The sequence below is a fragment of the Dromaius novaehollandiae genome, chromosome 1 (genome assembly GCF_036370855.1).
Source record: "Dromaius novaehollandiae isolate bDroNov1 chromosome 1, bDroNov1.hap1, whole genome shotgun sequence".
Taxonomy (NCBI): Eukaryota; Metazoa; Chordata; class Aves; order Casuariiformes; family Dromaiidae; genus Dromaius; species Dromaius novaehollandiae.
In genome coordinates, this window is record NC_088098.1 from 100,546,144 (window position 1) to 100,567,339 (window position 21,196).

Here is a 21,196-nt window from a genome sequence, read left to right on the forward strand (position 1 = left end):
ACAGTTGTTTTCAATTTTTTAATTACTTTCCATAGCTTTCCTAAATTTCATTTCAGTTTTTTCCTGGATTTAGCTCTGCTTCTGTTTCATTTCCAAATATCGAGAGGACATTACTTGTTCTGGCTGGTTGGTGAGAAGGAAGAGTACTAGAGTATCGTAAGCATACTGAACGTCATGGGTCTGTATGAGATGAACAACAGTTAGGGACACTGTGCTAAATCGTACAGAGCAGAAAGTACTGTAGAATTGCTCTGACTTCCTTGAGAAATGGGAATGGATTATCAAAGCGGGGGATGGTGGTCATCTATCTCACGGTATATAAGATAAATAGTGACAAGCTGGGTTTATTTGAGCTGTAAATGCAACACAGTTTTCGCTTGTTACATCTGTGTGAGGTTAAAAGCTTTCTTAGCAGTAAAATAATTAAGAACTGAGGTTTTCGTACTACAATTCTGGAAAATTGGAGGGAATCTGTATGACTTGTTAGATCAAGTCAAGGTGCTGACAAGCTCTGCTAACTATGGAGTAAATTCCTACCATTGTTCACTCCCAGACAGGAATGTGATAAATCCAATGTACTAACCTTGGTTTAACATTCCTTAAAAGCCATGTAAGTTAATGATGACGATTTGGGATTTCAGAAGAGAGGATACGGTGTTTGGTTCCAAAACCATCTACCATTGTATTCACGGAAAGCAAACATTTTTGATTTTATCCAGAAAGGTAAATTGGAGTTTTCTTGCAACAGAATTGCTAAAATTTCAGAACGTTATTATGGTGAAATAGCTTTATTAGAGAGAAGTGAGTACGTTTTTCAGAATCTCTAATGCTACGCAACACGTTTCTTTGCAGATATTGCACTTAGTTTGGATTTTGTTTATATAGAAAGTGCAAAATCACATTGCATTATATGCTTATATTCCAAAACGTTCTACGTCAGTTCAAAGCAAACAGTAACCAATTTTCGTGCAGAAAAATAATAGCTTTGAACAGGATAGAATAATGCTGGTGAAATATTACTTAATACCTTTTCACAGTTCCAAGGGATTAGCCATGCAGCAATATTGTTATGGAGAAGGGTCTAAAAAATAACTAGCTTTTAATCAGAAACAGCTAATTGGAGAGAAAAGACTATATATCCTATTGTCACCAACTGTTTTTGCTGAAGATGAGAACAAAGTTTGCTGACTTGACCTCTTCGTGAAGTTCCGTTTATTTCTTACAGACATCTCAGATCCTCAAGAAACATAAATAATTTCCTATGTATTTGTCTGTAAAAGCATGTTTTGTATTTCTATCTAAAATTCTCTATTTGTTTCTAAAACTTGCTTGTAAGTTACCTCATAAAAATCAGACCAACATGACTGCAAGTTTACATTCCTAAATACTTAAAGTTTGCATGTTGCTAGGGAATGCCTGAGAAGATTTTAGCTTAAAGAAGTGTGTTTTACATAATCACACTGCGTGTAATCCATCTTGCTTTCTTGGATGGTGACCAATTTAAATCCAATTGAATAGAGGAATTGAGGTCTCGAGGATATACAAGTCCTGTGAGTTTCATGAAAATCATTTAGATAGCTGAGGGAAATCTCAATCAGTGACAAGATCTTGCCTTTCTTTGGGAGGTGGTTCCACACAGTTTCTAGCAGTCATTTTTGCTGTTTCTTACATACAGTTTATGTTATGGCTTTTAGGGCTTTAGATTGGAAACTTTTTCAGTCTCAGATGATATAAAGGAGTTTTCAGTGAAACAGAGATTCAAAAATTAGTTCGTTAAAAGGAAATAACTTTCATTTCTGTGGTTAGAACGTGGTATCTCTAGGAGCTTGCTGAGATGCAGAACTTAAGCATTGGGATGCCTTACAACTCTGGACAGCCCTCTTTATGTACATAATAGTCTTTGATAACAGGGTTGAAAGGAGCATAACATCCTTTGTTTCAAAACCTATGTCCATGTTAAAGTGTGAAAGAATAAATAACATTCTTTGGATGGTATTCCAGATGGGCTTTTTATGTTTTATAAGCTATATATTACTGGTAGTGGTGCTGGATGCATTTATGGAGATTATGGAATACAAGTATGATCAAGAATGATAGTCCCCCAAAATTAAGGAGATGTTTGTCTTCTGGATTCCCTTTTGCTAAAGTATCTCTAAGAAATAAGACAATGATGGCACTTCATCTTGCAAATACTTATTTTGTGTTTCATAGGCTTTTTTTCTTCCCTCCATTTAATAATCAAGTATGTCTTTTAGAGCCATTTGTGGAAGTTCCTCCCTCAGAGGTCTGTGTTTTCCTTAGGAAGAGCAGGTTCAAAACATTACATATCAAATTGTTTACAATCAGAGAGAAATTCTGGATAGGAGACAGACCTAAGATGATCATGAAGCAGCATTATGTAGGGGAATGCACATGATTTGGGAGGTTATGAAGTTCTGAACTTCGATCCATAGATCAAACAGATTGTTCTGCGTAGACTTAGATGTAAAGCAGTTCAGTCTTTTACCTTCATCTTCTTCACTATAAAATACAATTGCTCTGTCTATGGGTGCATAGTAATTATTTAATGTTCGCATCTCTGTTGAAGGTGGTGTATGGACAAACATATTTTTGTTAAGTAGAAAGAATAACTAAGAATTAAAGCTGAAACGAGGTTTTTCCTCTTTACTTTCTCTTTCTTTTTCTCTTTCTTTTCTATTTCCTACTTATGTCAAAAATGTGGTTTTGGGGATCTGATCTCTTTCTAACCTTCCTGGGTGAGGGTGCTAAATATTTCTTTTAATCTTTAGGCTGGCAAATAAGCAGGACAGAGAAGGAGCTCTGTCAGAAGCAGATGTAATTGAGTCCTTATCTCTGGAAAAGCTTGTCAATGAACACAAGTGTCTATGTCAAATTGTAAGTACATTTTCAAATATACGTGTAATGCTTGCAAGGAGGTAAGTGATTGTGCCAAATAGAGTAAAACTGAAACTGAAGCCCTTCAGTCCCAGCAAAGATACAGCACATATATGTGTTTTGCACACAATCCTAGTATTCACTTTGTCATCCTTCTGGATCTGTTCAAGAAGAAATCTTTATGACTCTGCATTATGTGGGTCCTCAAAGTGTACTTGCTGGCTACTCTGAAACCCTGTAAAAATAGATAGTTGCTGATGTGATTTAAAACTTGTTTAGTTGGACAGCAAGTTTAGTATTCCACCTCTTTAGAAAGAAGTAAGAAGTGGGATCTGTCTGTGTTGACATTCAGGAAGGACCACTCTGTTCAGATGTGATGTTGGTCTTATTTCTGTTCATAGCTAAAACCATCATTTAGTCTGAGTTACCGTCGGGCAAACAGTAAAAACTTAATCTAATTCTTAGTGCATCTAATTCCCAGCACAGTCATCACAAAAGAAAACCATTACAGCTAATTAATATCTGTCCTAAAATAACTACATTTCAGATTTAGTATTCACAATCATGTTAAAAAAATTCTTACTACTACCCCCTCCCCCTAAACCAACAACAGAAAGCTGTATGAAGGCTACTTAATATTGGTCAGTATCACAGATTATTTATTCAGATCAACAGTCTTTGCAGTTGTTTTAAGCCTTTGTTTTAATCACCCAGTCTGTTATCCAAGTATTCATGGGGTTTACTTTTATCATCTTTTCCTAATTGCAAAAAGAAACACTTTAAAAGATGGTCTGAGTTATATTGAGACTATTAATGACATGGGAGGGCAGTTTTACAGAACAGTTCCATCAGATATCTGGGTTTTAAAATTTAAAGTCTTGTAATTGTCCTAGCGAGAGCTGCAAAATTCACAAACTAGCACAAAGTTCTATTATTTTTTCTAGGAAGTTGCGTCATAGCAAGGGCATAGCTTCACCATTATGTCACAACTCTTTAAGGGTTTTTCTTCAGTAAGGGAACTGTGTACTATGCATCATAAGCTATCATGAAAATAAAAAATAGCAAGCTAGAATTAAAAAATGAAAGCAGGGTTTCGGGGAAACTCATTCCTACATAAGCTTTTTGTGTTCATCTATAAAGACACAGTTGACAGGATTTCTTGGAGGGATTTCTGTGGCAAAAATATTTTCTCACAAAGCATTGTTAAAATATGAAACCTCAAGGATTCCAGCATATTTTCCAGTGCTGTAGAATTACTAAATTTATGGCATATTTCAATAAAATGTTATTTTCCTTCCCCATTTTTATCGTGGTGTAACCAACAAAGAAGCTATATGGTATACTCTGCAAGTAATTTAAGCTGAGAGCAACTGAGGGTCTTACCTGCCAAAATGGGCGGCTTCTTTGCTAGGCTCATTAAAAGTAAACTCGGTCCAGCAGTATTTCAATGTGATGACTGATGGGGTGAATTTAAACAGGGAGTTATGAAACAAAAAGGTTCAAATAAAACTAGGCTGGCATCCAAAAAACTTTTGTTTATTCTTTTTCTTTTAATCAGTTTTCTTCTGGATCTTTAAATTCCCCTGCAAAATATAAAAGCAAATGCAAAGAGTCGTTTGTCTCGCTGTCACACAGTTTCAGTGAAAATGACCTTCATCTTTTTCTTTTCTCTGCTTGAGTATATTTTATAACTGAGCTGAAGCAACAATAACCTTGTGCAAACACAGAAAAAAATTGTCCCAATGCTCTCTATTGTCTCATCTTAGTCTTCTCACAGAGACAGAATATTATTGTCTATACATCTTCTCCCTGATTAGGTTCTGCTGGAGAATGTTGTAGTGTTCCATGGTAAGTGACACTCATATTTGAACCTTAATTTAGAGAAACTCAGAATTTATTAAAATATAAAGTCACTTTGGCACTCTCAGGGGCACAAGATGTCAGAATTTTTTTTTCTACTGTAAATCGTACAAACCCTATCTGATTGTGGTGTCATTTAAATACTTGTAAATGTAGCAATGATAAAGAGAATTTTTCGGTAGTGCCGTTGCAGATTTGGTCCTATTTTTTTTCTTTCTTCAAGCATGAAAACAAATCCTGAACACAATCCGTGTGAAATATTCCTCCGTCATTTCAAATAAATAGCATGACCTATTCAATTATTTTTCAGAGAACAGCTTAGGAGATCCATACAATGCTCCAAAAGGATGTAGAAAACAGGTCTGAAGAGGCCTTGAGAGGTCATCTAGTCCTCTTCATGTTCTAAACTAGAGTCAACTCAACGTAACAATTTCATGATGTGTTTATACATTAAGTTTTTAAAAACAGCTTTCTGTTAGGTAGTTTTTCCCTATGTCTAACTAAATCTGTTTTGTTCCAGTTTATTCCCATTATACTTGCCTTCTTGACCATGAATGTGAAGAACAAATTATTCTTTTCCTATTTGCAGTTAGCCTTTGCGTATTTGAAGGCGTATATCATATTTCCTTGAAGTTTTATCCTCTCTAGAAGAGAAGAACCACTCCAATTCCTTCAACCTTTTCTTACTGGATGCATTTTCATAATCAAACTTGTCAAGTTTTTTCACTGTTTTCCTCTTGGTTCCTTACACTCAGTCCACGTCTTCATTTGCATTGCATCCAAGCTAGGTGAAGTATTCCAAACTATAATCTAGCAATGGGTTTTGCAGCTATATTGCAATAGATTTACCCAGATCTTGTTTCTCTTGCTTGCTGATGAGAATATTATGACAAAAGTTTTACTAAAATCAAGATGCATAATGTATTGCTTCACCCCTATCCACAACACCTGTCCTGATCTAAAAAAAAATGTATTGGTTTGACAGTTTTGTCTGACAAATTCATGCTGGATTTTATTCATCTCTGAGGTGTTTATGAATAACCTGATCATTTCTTTCATGAACTGAAGCTAAGCCGATTCTGTTCCCCTCCTTTTTTCATTGAAATAGATAAATATAATTTGGGTTATTGTAAAGCAGCAGCAAGACAGAACATATAAGCTTGAAGTTGAAAATTTATATATCTATACAGATAGGTGCATAGATATGGATATATAGAGAAACAGGTGTGTGTGTGTGTATGTATGTGTGTATGTATATACATGCATCAGATGAATGTATAACAGGTGTGTGTGTATATATATGTTTACAGAAAGACATGCAAACATTTTTCTGTGCAGTATTCTAGTATTTTTGGAATGGGACTGGAAATAATGGAATTTCATAGAACTAATGTAATTTGTATCTTGGAAAAAAACCTCTTGAATTTACAGAATACCTATGTGCAAATTTATTTTGTGTACTTCTCGATGTTTTGCAAGGTTACAGGAAGCAGTAATTTGTCTGAGTTCTTGTTTTTAGCAAAGTAATTTTATCTGAACTACTGAAATAATTTTATTCTTCTTCTTTTCCTCATTATATTTACAGGAACCTTGCTCAGCTGTCATGGGCTGCGGGAAAAAAATTGATAAATCAATAAAAAAAGGTTTATATTGGCTCCTACATATAATAGCAAAAGATTTTGATGCCTTAAACGAGCGCATCCAAAGAGACACTACAGAGCAAAAAGCGTATGAAGAACAAAAGAAACAAGAACGAGCTGAGCGAGTGAGAAGAATACGAGAAGAAAGGTATTCTCTCTAATTTCTCCTGCTTCCCTCTCCTCCCTCGCCCTGAGATACTTGATTCATTCCTGAACATGGGGTTATGGAAACCAAGCTATTAAGGATTTAAAGCTTACAAGCCAAGAACCTCCATATTAAAAGTAAGGACCTGACTTTGTAACTGATATGTAAATATCAGAGACTAGATGCAAAACTTTATTCAACACAGTGCTTCATCAACCTCAGGATATCCAGCAGAGGATACACAGAGGGTCTAAGATGATGCAGGGGGAGCAGGACAAGTGTTTTATTACTTTCCTTCAAATTCCTGTGAATCCCTGAATCCCTTCCATGATTTGTATTAAAGGTTGATGTGAATCCTCTTACCAGGTCATTATTACAAAATTCGCTAAGCACCCCTGCTGTCTGCCCAGTACATGTGGAGACCTGTGAGTCCCAGTTACTATAGTGCAAACCATTCTGTGGAGTCTCTCGGCTTGTACTTTTATGGAGTCGGTTTACTTCAGCAAGAGAATGACTTCAGCAGCATATTTGAGATAAGCACAATTTACTTGGAAGGAATTTGTCATGGTCTTCATATCTGTTCCACAAAGCTGATATAAAAATGCACATGCTGTTAGTCTGCTAGATGTCTCTGCATAGACCAACTCTCTGACCATGTTGGATTGTGTTGGATTTATGCCATGTTGTGAGGTGTAGAGAAGAAGATTGACTGTGAAAAAGTCTCAAAGGGATTGCCCGATGATATCGACATTTTCCATACATTCTGTAACTGCCTAGTGTTTCTTGATTGTGTTTGTTCAGTGGAAGAATTGGATGGATCGGAATTGGATTAAAAGTTTACAAGTTTTGCTAAATGTCTTGCATCTTTGAGGAAAGCTAACTAGTAATATCTGCTGTTTATAGCTGTAGCTGAGGTCCTGTCTCATTTAAGAGATGGCATGTAACTCATTTTGCTGTCTGCATTAAATCAGTTTCTTACTGTACGGAACAGTTAGGTTATTCTTAATTCAAGTATAATTCTATTTCAGTCCGTGTTTTAATAACTCCCCAGACTGCTACATTCTGTTCAGATAGGGTTCTGCAAATGTTTTCTCAAAGTCTGTTTCCTCCACAAAACGCTATTAACAGTCATCTTGTTCTTAATGGAAAGCCAAAGACAAGTAGTGCTAGTAAGTTTTAATATAGTACTGGCCATTTCTTCCAAGTAGTGTGGTTTCACGATAGATCAGGATACCTCAGTTCTATTCCCATCTATGCCACTCAGGGTTACTTCCTCTTTCAATATTTGCAGCTGTAACATAGGCCTAACAGTGACTTCGTATGTGTACGTGATGTCAGACCTATTGATTAGAAATGTTTGATACGAATATATTTTATTACTGGTGTATCATTTAATGCGTAGTCATTTAATACAATTTCTTACTGAGAGGTGTGGTACATACAAAATAAATAGTACTGTTGCAGCAACAGTACACTCAGCAGTACCTGTCTTTCTGAACTTTTCTGAGTTTAGTAGAAACAAATAGGATTCCCTGACTGTTACTCTGTAAACTGAACAGTGTGTCACCAGTTGTCTCTTCAGTATATGAAGGAGAACCTTGCATTAGGAAAAGTGGAGGTGTATTAAAAATAGAAGAAGAAATTTTAGATAGTCTTGGTTTACACCATGTAGATTTTTTTGTATGGTTGAATACCTTAAAACAATTGTTGTAACAGAACTGATGGATTACTGGTGTGAATATTTCAATATACCACAGTGCAACCAAAACCCTCCAGTTATATAAGTACTCTGTCATACATCCTTTCCTCAGAAAGGGCTTCCACTTTTTGAAGTGCCAGTTGAACATCCTGGCATATACAAGCATGTGTTTCTACCTCTACCTTAAAATGTATTTGTGCTTTATTGATATGCTGTCATAGCACTCTGTAGAACATTTTTCAAATTATGGAAGCATAGTGTAAAAATCAGCTGGCATAAACTGGAAGATGAATTAGGTAACCTAGTAAGTGTTCTCCATTATGTAGAATTTATGGTTCTTCTTCATAATGCTTTGTTCCTTTTCCGCCCTTACCCACCAAAAAACAACTCTAAAACAACAAACAAAACTCCAATAACAACAAAGGGAAAGAGAAGAAGGAAGAAGTGTACCTGATGAGGCAGACTTTGGGCCTGGGAACTCTGAAAACCCCTTCAAGCCTATAGCTACTGTAATCTCTGAGGTATGAGAATATGTGGAAATCTGGATCATTTTAGACCTACCACTAACAAATGTCTGAGAGGTAATGAGAAAAATGGTTCATTTAAAAGAATTATTATAAGCCTGTTTTTCATCTTGGCAGTCTTGTCTTGTGTGCATTGAATCAGTGCTTTCATGTTAAGAAAACCTCTTAATATTCAGGGGAATTCAGGGGAACAAAGTTTTGTAGACACAGTAAAAGCAAGATATTGTAAACAGATGACTGAAAACATTTCCTGATCAAACTACTGGATATGCGGGAGTGAAAATATTTTAGGTCTTTTAGTTTCTTGTAGTCTTTTACTAACGTGGTGAGTCATATAAAATCCCTCTGCCAACTTCAGCTACTTTTCTGAACACAACCTGTTTTCTGTTGAACTGAAACAATTGAAGAGAGTTTCTTAGCTTTGAAATATGAAAATCAGATTCATATATAAAGTTTCCTCAACCTGTATGGTTGAGTTCAGGTAGTCCATGGCTTTCTATCTGTTGTAACATATTTTTCATTCAGTTGACTTGAGATAGCATAATTTCAAGAAATATTTGTAAATTCTCTCAGACTCTGCCAGTAAGTAATTCAAACGCTTGCTTCTCTCCAGGACAAAAAAGCCCTTATCTATATATCTTGTCAAGTCAGCTAAATGCACAATAATAGATTTCATAATATCATAGAGAGTATGAAGAGAGGATATAGCTTTGAGTATTTCAAAGCTGTTGATTTTGTGATATGGAACCTGTATTAAGTCTGCGTTACACAACTGATATTTGAGCAAACCATGCTAGTACATTGCAGATACTTAGAAGCTCTGCGTGCGTGTGTGTGTGTGTTGTTTTAATCAAAACCAAAACAAAAGAATTGAAGAGGAAGAAATCAGGACCTTTCTAATCTTCTCTTGCAAAGGCTGTTCATGTCATTTATACAGCTAGTAACTTTTTCTCATGTGACAAAAAAATCAGGCTGCAAACCTCTATGCATATCAATCATTTGTAAAACTAAAGATCATGTCTTTTACTGTTGATCCTTTTTTTTTTCTAGACAGCATATTGGAAATGTTAACTGTTTTGATTATTTATTTGCCTACTATTTGAAATTCTTTTCTATGCTACTTATGGGATATAAAAAAATATTTTTAGGAATTTTGACTTTAAGATAGCCTTCCTGTTTTATTAGTCAGTTAAAAAGTTGTAAAAAATTTTTTATACTTTTTGTTAGAATGAAAAGCAAATTGAAAAGGAAAAGAAGCGACAAAGGTTGGAGACTGAAAGGGCTACCGTTGTCTTGAAATCTCAAACAGGGCAGGAACAAATGGATGTACAGCATTTATCCAGTAGCAATAGCCAAAAACCAAATGATAATAGACTAGAAACTTGCAAATCTACACAGCAATTGCAGAATGAAGACAGTGAGCAACAAGCATCAGAATGCCTTGATTCAGGTAAAAATGCAAAACTGAATATAACCACTTCCTTACTATGTTTCACTTAATTTTGTTTTTCAGATAGTTCGTTCTTGTGTTTGCATTAATTTTCAGGGCACCACATGCCAATTTAATCTATTGCAAACATATGCATATGCATAATTAGGTTAGTGTAATGAAAAATCTACTTCAAATAAGTGTGTGTTTATTGGTGTGGTTCATATTATACTTGAAACTAGGTCCATTTTTATTTTAGTTAAATATGTGGTCCAGATTCCAACAATACCAAGCCGAGTTGAATTTCTTTATTAAAAGGTAGAGTTTGCATATATTTTATGCTTACATTTTGTTTGCTAAAGCAAAATGTGTTGTGTAAATTTTACATTTTGACAGGCTTGTTGTAGTGTACAAGTATGGACTGAAAATGCTGATGTATTTCACTCCAATGACTATCAATCAAAAAATGATATAACATATTCTCTAAATATAACTAGATGGTATGTAATGTTTTGCTTCTGTCTGGTATAGATAACAGTAAGAAGAAGAAAAAAACAAAATTAAAAAGGGGCCACAGGGTAGAACCTGTTAATGCAGAAGATACTGTTCCCAAAAATCCTACACCACCCCCACCTCTTCCACCAGGTAAGTATACTACATTTTATAATAGATGTCTCAATTTGTGACAATTAAGCCTTTAAAATATTCCTTTGTGCATAGTGAAACTGAAATAGTCTTCATACAGAAATGTGCTACTAAAACTTACCTCTGTGAGAATCATGTAGTTTCTCAATTTGTGACAATTAAGCCTTTAAAATATTCCTTTGTGCATAGTGAAACTGAAATAGTCTTCATACAGAAATGTGCTACTAAAACTTACCTCTGTGAGAATCATGTAGTTTCTCACTTCATGGTGTGAACTTTCAGCAGTATTGATTTGATCCATTCTGCAGGAGATTTTATTAATTTTACAAAAAAGGGATCAGCAAATTGACTACTCACTGATGAAAAACAATGATTAAAAATGTCAATATTTTTAAACATAGAGTGGCTTATTTTAAAATTATTTCATCGATATACAGAAGATATAATATATTACATACTTTTCTATTTCTAAATGCTTTCATTTCTCTAAAGAGAACTGGCTTCCATACATTTCCTCAAAACCAAGTGCAGTAGTGACACGTTTTGACTGTCTTTGTTTTCCTTTAGTTGGCTGGGGAACTCCCAAAGTTAACAGACTTCGAAAACTTGAGCCTCTTGGTGAAACACATCATGCTGGTAATTTAAAATATTTTGAGTTTGAAACTGTCTTAAAGCATTCTCCATGTTCATTCACTTCTAAATTCATTTTATTCTTCATCTTTTTTAATTTCTAAATGCCAATTTTCTTTGACCAAAAGCTAACCCTTTTGCTTAGTAGAAAGCTTCTTTTTGATTTTTCAAGTCTTATTTCTTTTTTTAAGCAAAAAAGTTCTCTCAGATTCCCTTGCAAAGTTTAAAGTGCCATGGGATATCAGAAGCTATTAATGAGTTGACACTGTTTGCTCAACAGCATGCACTATATTATAACAAAGAATAACAGGAGTAGTTCCTTCAAATGTCCAAACATATATTGCATTCAAAGTAAAAGTTTTAAAGTATATTTCAATTGTCTATATGTAAACAGTTCACCATTATCTGATGCACTTGGGACTGGAGTTGAGTTACCCAGATAATGGAAAAGCCTTGAGTTACTTATCAGAGAGAATACTGCAGAAACACCTGAGCAGGTCTGCAGAGAATCATGCCAGCATCATCTGCAGAGAATCTGCAGACATAAATCTCTGTAGAGAATGATGTCAGCAGGATTTATTAATTTGGGATCCACAGTGCTCCTTCCACATCCAGGCTGGTTCTGCACTTAGCTGCCTTTTTGTTTCCACACTGATCTTGCTCATGATGTCAGTCTGGAAGTGCCATTCACTTCACAGTATTGAACCCAAACTGGACCTATGTATTTCTGTAGTTCTGTGAACACTAGCTCACTTCTAGACAAATTTGCTGGGTATAAGCTGATTCTGTGTGTTGTCTCTTGAGAAAGTTCATGTTTTCTTCCATCCATTCCTCCTGTTTCTATAGTTATAAAGCATAGTCTGCAAGCTCTTTCTCCATTCATTTGGAGGTGTTTTGTTGTCAGAAGGAAAACTAAAGACCTGTGGGCACTAAATTAAGTACGTTATTTTAGCAATTTCAAAGGAGGAACTAGAAAACCAGCTTTGATGAAAAGCCCAACAGAAATTTGGCTGCAAAAGTGGGGCTTCCAACTGAAAACTAGGTTATTGGTCTGCAAGGAGAGATGTCAGTGATGAAGCTTGGGATCTGCTGCTTTACTTAACGAGCCAGTGTTCCTGAAAGTTCACAAACTGGTAGGAGAAATAAGTTTAATAGCTGGAGATGTCAAGGTGTAGTAGGTAGATTCTTGATATGAATGCTTTCTCTCTTTAATAATGACTATTTTCCACTTGTGGAAGACTGTGGAAGATTGTTTTTCAAACGCTGGTATTGTGTCTTGTTCTCCGTTTTAGAGAGGAAATTCTTCATTTTTATTATGTTATAACTTTTCAAATTTTGAGAAGCCAAATGAATGTGGAGACAATCTGGACCATCTGGAGCAATATCAGGGGAGGACAACCCAGCTAAAGCAATAGGCATCCTCACACAAATTGAACAGAGACCATTAATTAAGGAATTTATAGAGAAAAGAGCTCAATGTGACTGTAGCAATCCTTGAGCTTAGCCTTGACTTGAACTGATTAATTCATGTAGTGCAGTATCGTGTGGATATACCTGCTGAAGTCCTGAAGACTAGAACATGGAGTATCTCTGCACTCACAGAACATTTATTCTGCTGAAGGATAATCATCCCACAGATAATCAGAAGTTGCCCAAAGAGGAAATGAGAGCTCTAAAAACTAAATATTTATTTTTCACAGGAACACAATTCATGTGCGTAAAATGTAATTTGTAGTCTGTATTTCAGAAATTCTTAATCATAAAACCATCTTGCTCTTTTTTTAAGGAGTATAGAGAGAAGAAGGCAAGGAAGAAAAGCCAGACAAAGAGGTAGGGAGGGAGAGAAAGGGAAGGGGTCATAATCTCTGCTTTTATCTGATCTGTGCCTAAAGAATGTGTTGCATTTTGTAGTAAGAGCATGGGTGGGACAAGGGGGAAGAAGAATCTTAAGTTAGGTTCCCAACTCACAGGTTATGTAACCTAATCACCTGAGGTCTGTGCTGCTGCTTTATTCAGTTTATATAACAGGAATAATAATTACAGTATTTTGGAATCCAACAATGAAAAAGGTGTTGATAGGAGAAAGTTCTCTTGACCAGAGGTGTAACCATTGGGGTCAGAGAAATTTGGAGGCTCAGAACTTTGCAGATAAATTCAAAACACTTTGCCTATGCTTTTCTCAGATCTGGGGGGGAGGTTAAGGAATTTTATTGAGCAGCATAGTAGTAAAATGCCCTGTGTTGAGGGATTTTTGTTACATAAATTGTTTCTAATCTGGTAGAAACTAAAGATCATTTTCAACAACCCATCAGTATGGAATTTGTGCAGTACTCTGTCCTTAGGCTCTTTCTATGAGACTTCAAAAATCTTCCTTTGTTAAGTAGCATTGTGAAGAAGTCTTTACTTTCTCCCTGTATTGGATGTTGCATAAAGACGAAAAGTTACTCATTAACCTCTCTCTCCTACTGTATAGTTTTTGAATATTGCCATTTCTCTCTGGGATTAAGGCTTTTATGCTAATGACCACTTTAATGGTGGCTTTCAAACCATCACAATATAAATGCTGTTAGATTTTTCAACAACTGTTTTCTCCTGCAAGCTTTTCAGTAGTGCATTTGGCATGCATATTCTTGTTGAGGACTCCCAAGTTTTGGAATGCATAGATGAAACTATACCTAAGCAAAACTAGCTCAGTGTTTCATATCAAGCAACATGAAGCTTTCTTTGCCAGTTGTAGTTTCTTGACATGTGAGAGGCAGAAGTGTTGCAGGCTGGTAGGAGGCATTGGCCAAATCATTACCAGAACAGTTTTATGGGAAGCCATGCTTTTGACAAACTCACAAGATTCACTCCCGCTGCTCTTATTAAGGAATGGGAGTGGGGTTGGTAGTTGATAATGTATTAAAAAAGTTGCTCTCTACTAAGTGATACAGAAAATTATGAGAGAGCAAGAAAACATCTATTAGAAAAATGTTTATAAATGAAAAGAGTCTTCAAATGCATGGTCCAGCATTGTCAAAACTTTGGTTAGGTTCTAATTATCAATGAGTATCAATTATTTATTTTGCTGGAAGTAGTTGGGTTTTTTTGCTTGGACCATTTGAAATCTCAGACTGATTTTAGCTTGCCATCTGTCTTTGCCTGTTTGCCATCACCTAGTAGTGTTTTTCAGTGAGTTTTAGGTATTTTGCAGACAGAGAACCTGTTTCTGTTTGGAAACTCATTAGAGTTTTCCTAAGACCAGTGGAGCCTACATTTGATCCGTTATTCAGAACATTCTCTGAATTGCATCTTCCTGAAAACCAGAGTTTCTTGTGAGTTGTCTCTTCAGCAGAGGAATAAATCAGTTTGGAGGGTTCCCCCCCACCCCAGACTTGCCCAAAATTCACTCTAAATGTGGTCTTAAAAGTTCTTCTGGCATTCGACTTTATAAAATAAGAAAGTCTGGTTTCTGTATTGGTTTCATGGTCAATTGGCATAGATGTCTTGAAGGCATGATCCACAGTGAAAGTTTTTCCTTTAGCTGGGTCTTTGGTAAGGCTCTCTTCTCTTTGGATTTTTGGATCCTCTGAGGCTTAATAGGGGGTGAACACTTTTCTATACCAATACTGAAATTTGCGGAACTCTTTCCCTTTGTCAAACAGTTATTGGCTAAGTGGCTGAAAAGGTATAAGGGACAAAATAAGCACCTACAGTAGGATTCATATGGACTGGGCTGAAAAATCACGATGCCTGTCGGATGCCTGGTGGGTGTTTTTGTCAGGGCTCCAGATAAAGTTGTTAGTGTCCATAAGGGCAAGGAAAGAAAAAAATATTAAACAGTCAAAATTATACAGTCTCTTTTTAAAAGTTTCAAGAGCCATGTTTGTGCTTAAATGTTATTTTCTGAAGTATTCTTGGCCAAAGTCCACATCCAAGAGTGCATCACTGAAAAATTTGATAGCTCATTAATATAAGTCAAGAATCTAAACTTCCTGAAGCTTTAAAACAAATATGACTTTTTGTAGTTTTGATTTCTGCTAGTCCATGAGAAACCACAGGAATAAATGTTTCACAGTATTTGCATGTACTCTAGTGAAAGTCTGTCAGTTTGGGACAGCAGTTATTTCTCTGTTTTTGCCTTTAAATGATTTTTTTTAAGTGACACAGATATGTGGTGGTAACATTAATACTGAAATACATAAAATGAGTGTAGTGTGAGGTTAAAACAACCTGCAGAGGTCTGGTTTTTTAGCACTAAGAGCTGTCAAAGACATAAATCTGTCTTAATATGCAAACTAAAAAATGTAAGTATTAGTGATCAGGCTATTTAGGATATATATCTAGTGATTTATGTGTCATTCATATCAGAGAACATTATGCTGGATGTTTAGGCAGAGTTAACAGGCAGTATACTCAATTATATAAATCTTTAATTATACAATTATTTTTACTAAAGACTGCAATTTTGCCAGCCATGTTAATGGTTCTAGCACAGTGCTTGGTAATGAGCATCTATTTATTACCACTGAAGGGTACTTTTGCAAGAATGATAAACCTCTCTTGTTACAGGAGCTAAAATTGTCAGCCAGTCCTGCTCTTAAAATTGCTTTTTTAGCAACCTCAAGAGACTGACCGTAATAGAAACATTCATTGTAAAGGTTTCCCTATACCCTATAACGAGCATATCATGGTAATGCTCATGTTGATATGTTGATATCATGGTATCAACAGCAGTTCTGTTGAAACAAAGGATTTGTGACAGTATACAAAAAGGTTATTTTACTGAAAAAATGTAAGGATAACTAAAGCCTTGATCCTACAGACATGAACACATATTCTTGGAGTTATGTCATCTAACTGGCATGCTTCTGTTAATTTTAGCTTAAAAATGCTATTTTAACACAGATTGTTGCATATGTAGATATAGTTAGAATGTGGACAATTATCATTTGTTAAAGCTGAATTTTGGGTTGGCAGGTCATCATTGGTTCAAGGTTTTGTTGAGGAGGTGGTTGTCAGTATAACTGAAATTGAGATTTGAATGCTTCAAAAAGCTGCTTTTACTTTTTTCTTGATTTCTATCTGTTTCCTATCAACATCTTTCTTGATATTCTTTTGTCTGTGAAATGTTTTATATGTACCAGTCTGCATGTATTTTTTATATCAATAACACATTTGAGAATACTTCTTATTCTCTTCTGCTGTACTTAACTTTTCTTTTGAACAATTTTCCCGCTTTTCCCCTAAACTCTTTTGGCCACAGAAAATATTGCACTTATGGCTAAAACTTATTAAGATAGTTTAGAAAGTTAGTATGCTGTCTTTTAGAAAGTTAGATAGCTGTCATATAGAAATCATACTGAAATTTTGGATGCTGCTTAAAGTTACTGTCACTTAAAACTGTATTGCAATGCAGCCTTGACTAAAGCAACATTCCAATTTTGATACTTCAGTTTCTCCATTGTTACTTGCACATTTGGGATATTTCATGCCTTATTTTTAAGAATGTTTATAAATTACTTTGGGGCTTGATCTTGCAAATGCTGATGCTGATGCATAATAAAATGTACTTAACCACCATTTTGGCCAGTATACCTCCAGACCTTAATTAGCACTATGTCTGGAAGTAGCTTGTAGGAATTAGCTCTAAACCTGCAGGCTACCTAGCTTTTGTTAAGGCAGCAAGAATTCATCTGAGTCAAACAGCCTTTAAACAAGGGAGATAGTAAATGGTAGATTAATGTGTTTTTCTCCTCTGGTGTTTCTTACACAGATTTCTATGGAAAACCTCTACCCCCACTGACTATACGCCAAAGACCCAACAGCGATATCCATGATGTCATTGCTTAACTGGATCACAGATAACATTTAAAAAACATGATCAAGAAATTTTATTTGAAACAGTTTTTGCCCTCAAAGGAAAACTTGTCAGCTTGTTGCAAAATAAGAAGTTGGTGGCAATTAAACCTGGAGTTAATTCTGTCCTACTTAGTTGATCAGACTTTCTACTTCACTTGTCAGTTACTATTCACATTCACCAGCACTTCTTCAGGATTTAGCATGAAAGCAAGTAAGGTATATGTGTCCAAGGATGCTCATATGAACGTGGTACTGAATATTTTGGGGGTTTACTTGCTAAAATTCATAGCTGTAAACTTGAAGAAAAATACCTTTGTATGATATAATACTGGTTTGTATGTTCTCATCAAGACCTTTCTCTAGGTGCTGAGCAGCGATTGATATTTTTGCAGCTTAACAATTAATTCTAAACCATTTTGTAAGATTCTTGTATGTTAGAGTGACTATAGGAAGGTTATGCAACAAATTTTGACTATATTTTTCTAACTTTTTATAAAACTATTTGAAAGTCTGAGTGGACATCAATATCTGTTCCCAATAAAATGAAAGCATTAGAAAGTTGATAGCCAAATACATATGAGCAGAATATGTTTGACTCTTTTTCTTTTTCTCTTACAGCAGCAATACCTCTTGTTAGGAATTACATTATCAGATTCATATTTCATATTTTTGGGAATCTGAAGGGGGAAAAGTAGAAAGGAAAGTCTAAGATAAATACATTTTACACAAAATTATTCTATTTGATTTGCCTAAAAATTTTACTATGAATTGCTTTCTTAGCTTTTTTAACAGAGTCGGGTGTAGATAATAAGTTAAAAAATTTAGCTGAATATTGTATTGTCTGCTATACCATATAAGAAAATTGCACGCACAAAAATTTTGCACAAATTCAGTCATCAATTGTCATGGCAAACTGAATTATCTAACACACACATATAAGTTCTAGCACTTTTTACCTAGATAATACCAAAATATTATCTTGAAAACAAAAACATCCAGAATTTTATGTTCATATATAATACTTCCATGTAATGTTTTAGTTTTCCATTAAAAATCAGATATGAGCGATACATAAACAACAGGTTAAAATTGGACTTATTCCCATTTGAATGGTCTGTATATGCTGGTTTTTCTCTTATATTGGAGTCAACCGTTGGTGTACTGTGTGAACATACACAGTTATGCCACTTAATTACAGCAGAGATGAAAGTCCTAATCAAAGGTCTTTTGAAGAAGCATTACTTGATGATTTTCTGTTATACTTTCAGTCTTCCATAACATGGTATTTCCACATGACTTCAGTAAATGTTAAATCGATGTGACATATATATTCACAACTTCAACATTCAAAATCTTTCCATGAAGGCTTTGCCAGATATCCCTTACATCAATGAGTTATACAAATAAACATCTACCATACTAATTGAAAGGAAATTATTAATTAGGATTCTTAAACAGTATGCTTTAGTGAAAAAAATCATCAGTCTTAAGAATATTGTTTGGAATGGGTGGAGAGGAATATTCTAAGTTTGCTAGCTTAGTGCAAGTATGAAACAATCTGTATGTGACTGTCAGGATGGGAACACTTCTGCTGTATTCTAATAGGGTAACATGGTTCTGTTTGATTATTCTCAGGACTTAGTCACTTTAATTTTAAATAAACACTATCTTTACTGCAGGGGTTTTCTTGCATAAAAGTTTACGTGTGCAATCCTAATCTTACTATCTTTAACTATGTTATCACTTAAATTCTTTGGCTTGAAAATTCCACCTTTGTAGGCTTATTTTTTTACAGCTTCAGTTTCTTCAAACTTATTACATTTTATTTTAAAACTAATCTAAAATAAATTAATAGAAATCTTTAGTAAAAATAAAGCTAAATACTGCTGTGGAAACAAAATTTGAAAAACTGAAATGTAAGATGTTGATACTTATATGTAAAATGTGTATTATGTATGTTGTGTGTGTTTGTACACATCTATCAGTTTTGTTTCTGCTGTTAAAATAAATTTATACTTATATGTGACCAAAGTACTAAACAAAATTTCATAGTTTTGTTTATGAATATGTACTGTAATTATTTACAAAAATAGTTCTTACAGTACTTTATATTACCTTGACTTTTTATTTGCTCAAGATGACGTGTGTGTAGAATAAAACTAATGCGCAACATCAGTTTCCCATATTATCATAAATTTACATTTTTTGGAGGCGAATATAGTCATAAATGTTTAATGGCTGCATTTTACATTGCTAAAAAGTACAAAATAGAGTCCTTATAGATGGAATTTTTTGCATATTTTGACAATTGCAACTTAGTCATATAGAATATATTGATAAATTGACTCAAGGATATATGTATACTTCTAAAGTTCTTTGATAGTGCTCTTAATATTTGAGAGGTAATAAGAAACTGCCATTCTTCCACAAATTATAAGAGTTCGTAAGGTTCTGATGCTTTTCATTGTCAGTAACATTATTTTCAAAATGTATCAGTGCATTCAGCCAAGGATATTTGCACTTAAATATAGGAGCAGTAAGCATAAAGAAATGTTCTAACATAAGCAGAACATTTAGTATTGTCTCTATGCAATATTCTAAATTCATTTTAGAAAAACTTTTTAAAGGTAAGTGAAATATGTCTAAGATAAGGAACAGTAATTTTCATGAGCCAAATTAATGTAAAAAGGTAATCACTCTTTCAAAATAAGTCATTCTGTGTTCTTCCTTTTTAGCCCAAACCTAGAATCCATAGAATGAAGGACCTTACTCAGAAATTTAAAGGTTTTAAATAGTAAATAGTACCTATAATTGAATTATTTGAGGCAGATATATTTGATGTCCATTATGTTAAGTTTCATTTCTATGATGTGGTTTCTCCATGTAAATAATTCACAGCAAGTGAGGGATCCTCCTTCTGAGGTGGGACAGAAGCACTGTGACTTTCAAGGGAGCTATTTGATAATCTTGTGAGATGTCCATTTCAGTTCCTCAGTCCTGGTGGCACTCTAGACACATTCCCTGCAACGGCTGGCTGATGAAAGCTTTCTAATGGCCCTCTCGGGAGCCCTCTCATGAGGATCAAGATGGAAGCAGCAAGGCAAACATCTGTTATCCACAGAGCAGCCTGCGAGGCAAGTGTAACTGCCACTCCTTAAGCACGTAAATAGCCCAGCTGGCCATCAGCAGGGCCTCAGAAACCTCTTTATAACAGGATTTGAGCCCATGTTAACTCTCCCTTCCTGGGCTCTGCAGTGTGGGGGAGCTTTATAAAGGCTGAGGTGAGTATCCTTCCCTTGAAACTTGAGGAACTGTAACTATCCTTTGGAGGCTTATCTGCAGCTTAAAAATGGGTTTCTCAGTTTTGTGACTTTAGAGAACTTTCAAAACATGGTTGTTGAAAGTAGTCTTATGCTAATTTTCTTCTCTAGTGGTAACCATTTTTTTCCTAAAAGTAGTTATTTTTGGATAAGTGATGTCATGCTAGAAAATATTGGTAGAGAGTAACAAAGCGAGCAATATAGGCTGTTTTTTTTTTTTTAAATAACACTTGAACAGTATTTTTCTCCTTTCACTAAGATCTTTCAATATTGTAAGTGAAAGCTTAATGCTCTGACTTCAGGGTGCTATCCACTAACCTTGCAATACTGTCTGTTAGCTTCCTAGCTTCTGGCATTCATTCAACTTAAACTACTTCTCTTGCTTTGAAAAGAAAATAACCCTCTAATAGTAGATGCATCCTTAAATAGAGTTAGGAACTACATTTTAAAGGGGAATGCAATTTAGAGCAAATTTTATCTTGGGCCAGAAGAACTTTTCTTTTTCTTGCTATTCAGATAAACTGTATTTTCTTACCTAGGACTGCTCTGGCAACTGGTGTACAGTAAC

The 21,196-nt window shown here is 35.0% G+C and overlaps 1 protein-coding gene across 9 annotated transcripts in view; it reads left to right on the plus strand.

The window, feature by feature from the left end:
* ARL13B (ADP ribosylation factor like GTPase 13B) overlaps nt 1–19,493 on the plus strand; it is a 52,285-nt gene extending 32,792 nt beyond the window's left edge. For 8 of the 9 annotated variants that reach the window (XM_026122432.2, XM_026122439.2, XM_026122429.2 and 5 more), the window contains exons 5-11: nt 2,790–2,895; nt 6,341–6,543; nt 8,664–8,760; nt 9,991–10,213; nt 10,724–10,837; nt 11,405–11,473; nt 17,223–19,493. In XM_026122432.2, coding sequence (XP_025978217.1) covers nt 2,790–2,895; nt 6,341–6,543; nt 8,664–8,760; nt 9,991–10,213; nt 10,724–10,837; nt 11,405–11,473; nt 17,223–17,299 — 889 coding nt within the window. In that variant the 3' untranslated portion in view covers nt 17,300–19,493. Of the gene's footprint in view, nt 1–2,789; nt 2,896–6,340; nt 6,544–8,663; nt 8,761–9,990; nt 10,214–10,723; nt 10,838–11,404; nt 11,474–13,253; nt 13,298–17,222 lie in introns of all 9 variants that reach the window. The other variant, XM_026122440.2, reaches the window with a different exon arrangement.
* Nucleotides 19,494–21,196: the final 1,703 nt, after the last annotated feature.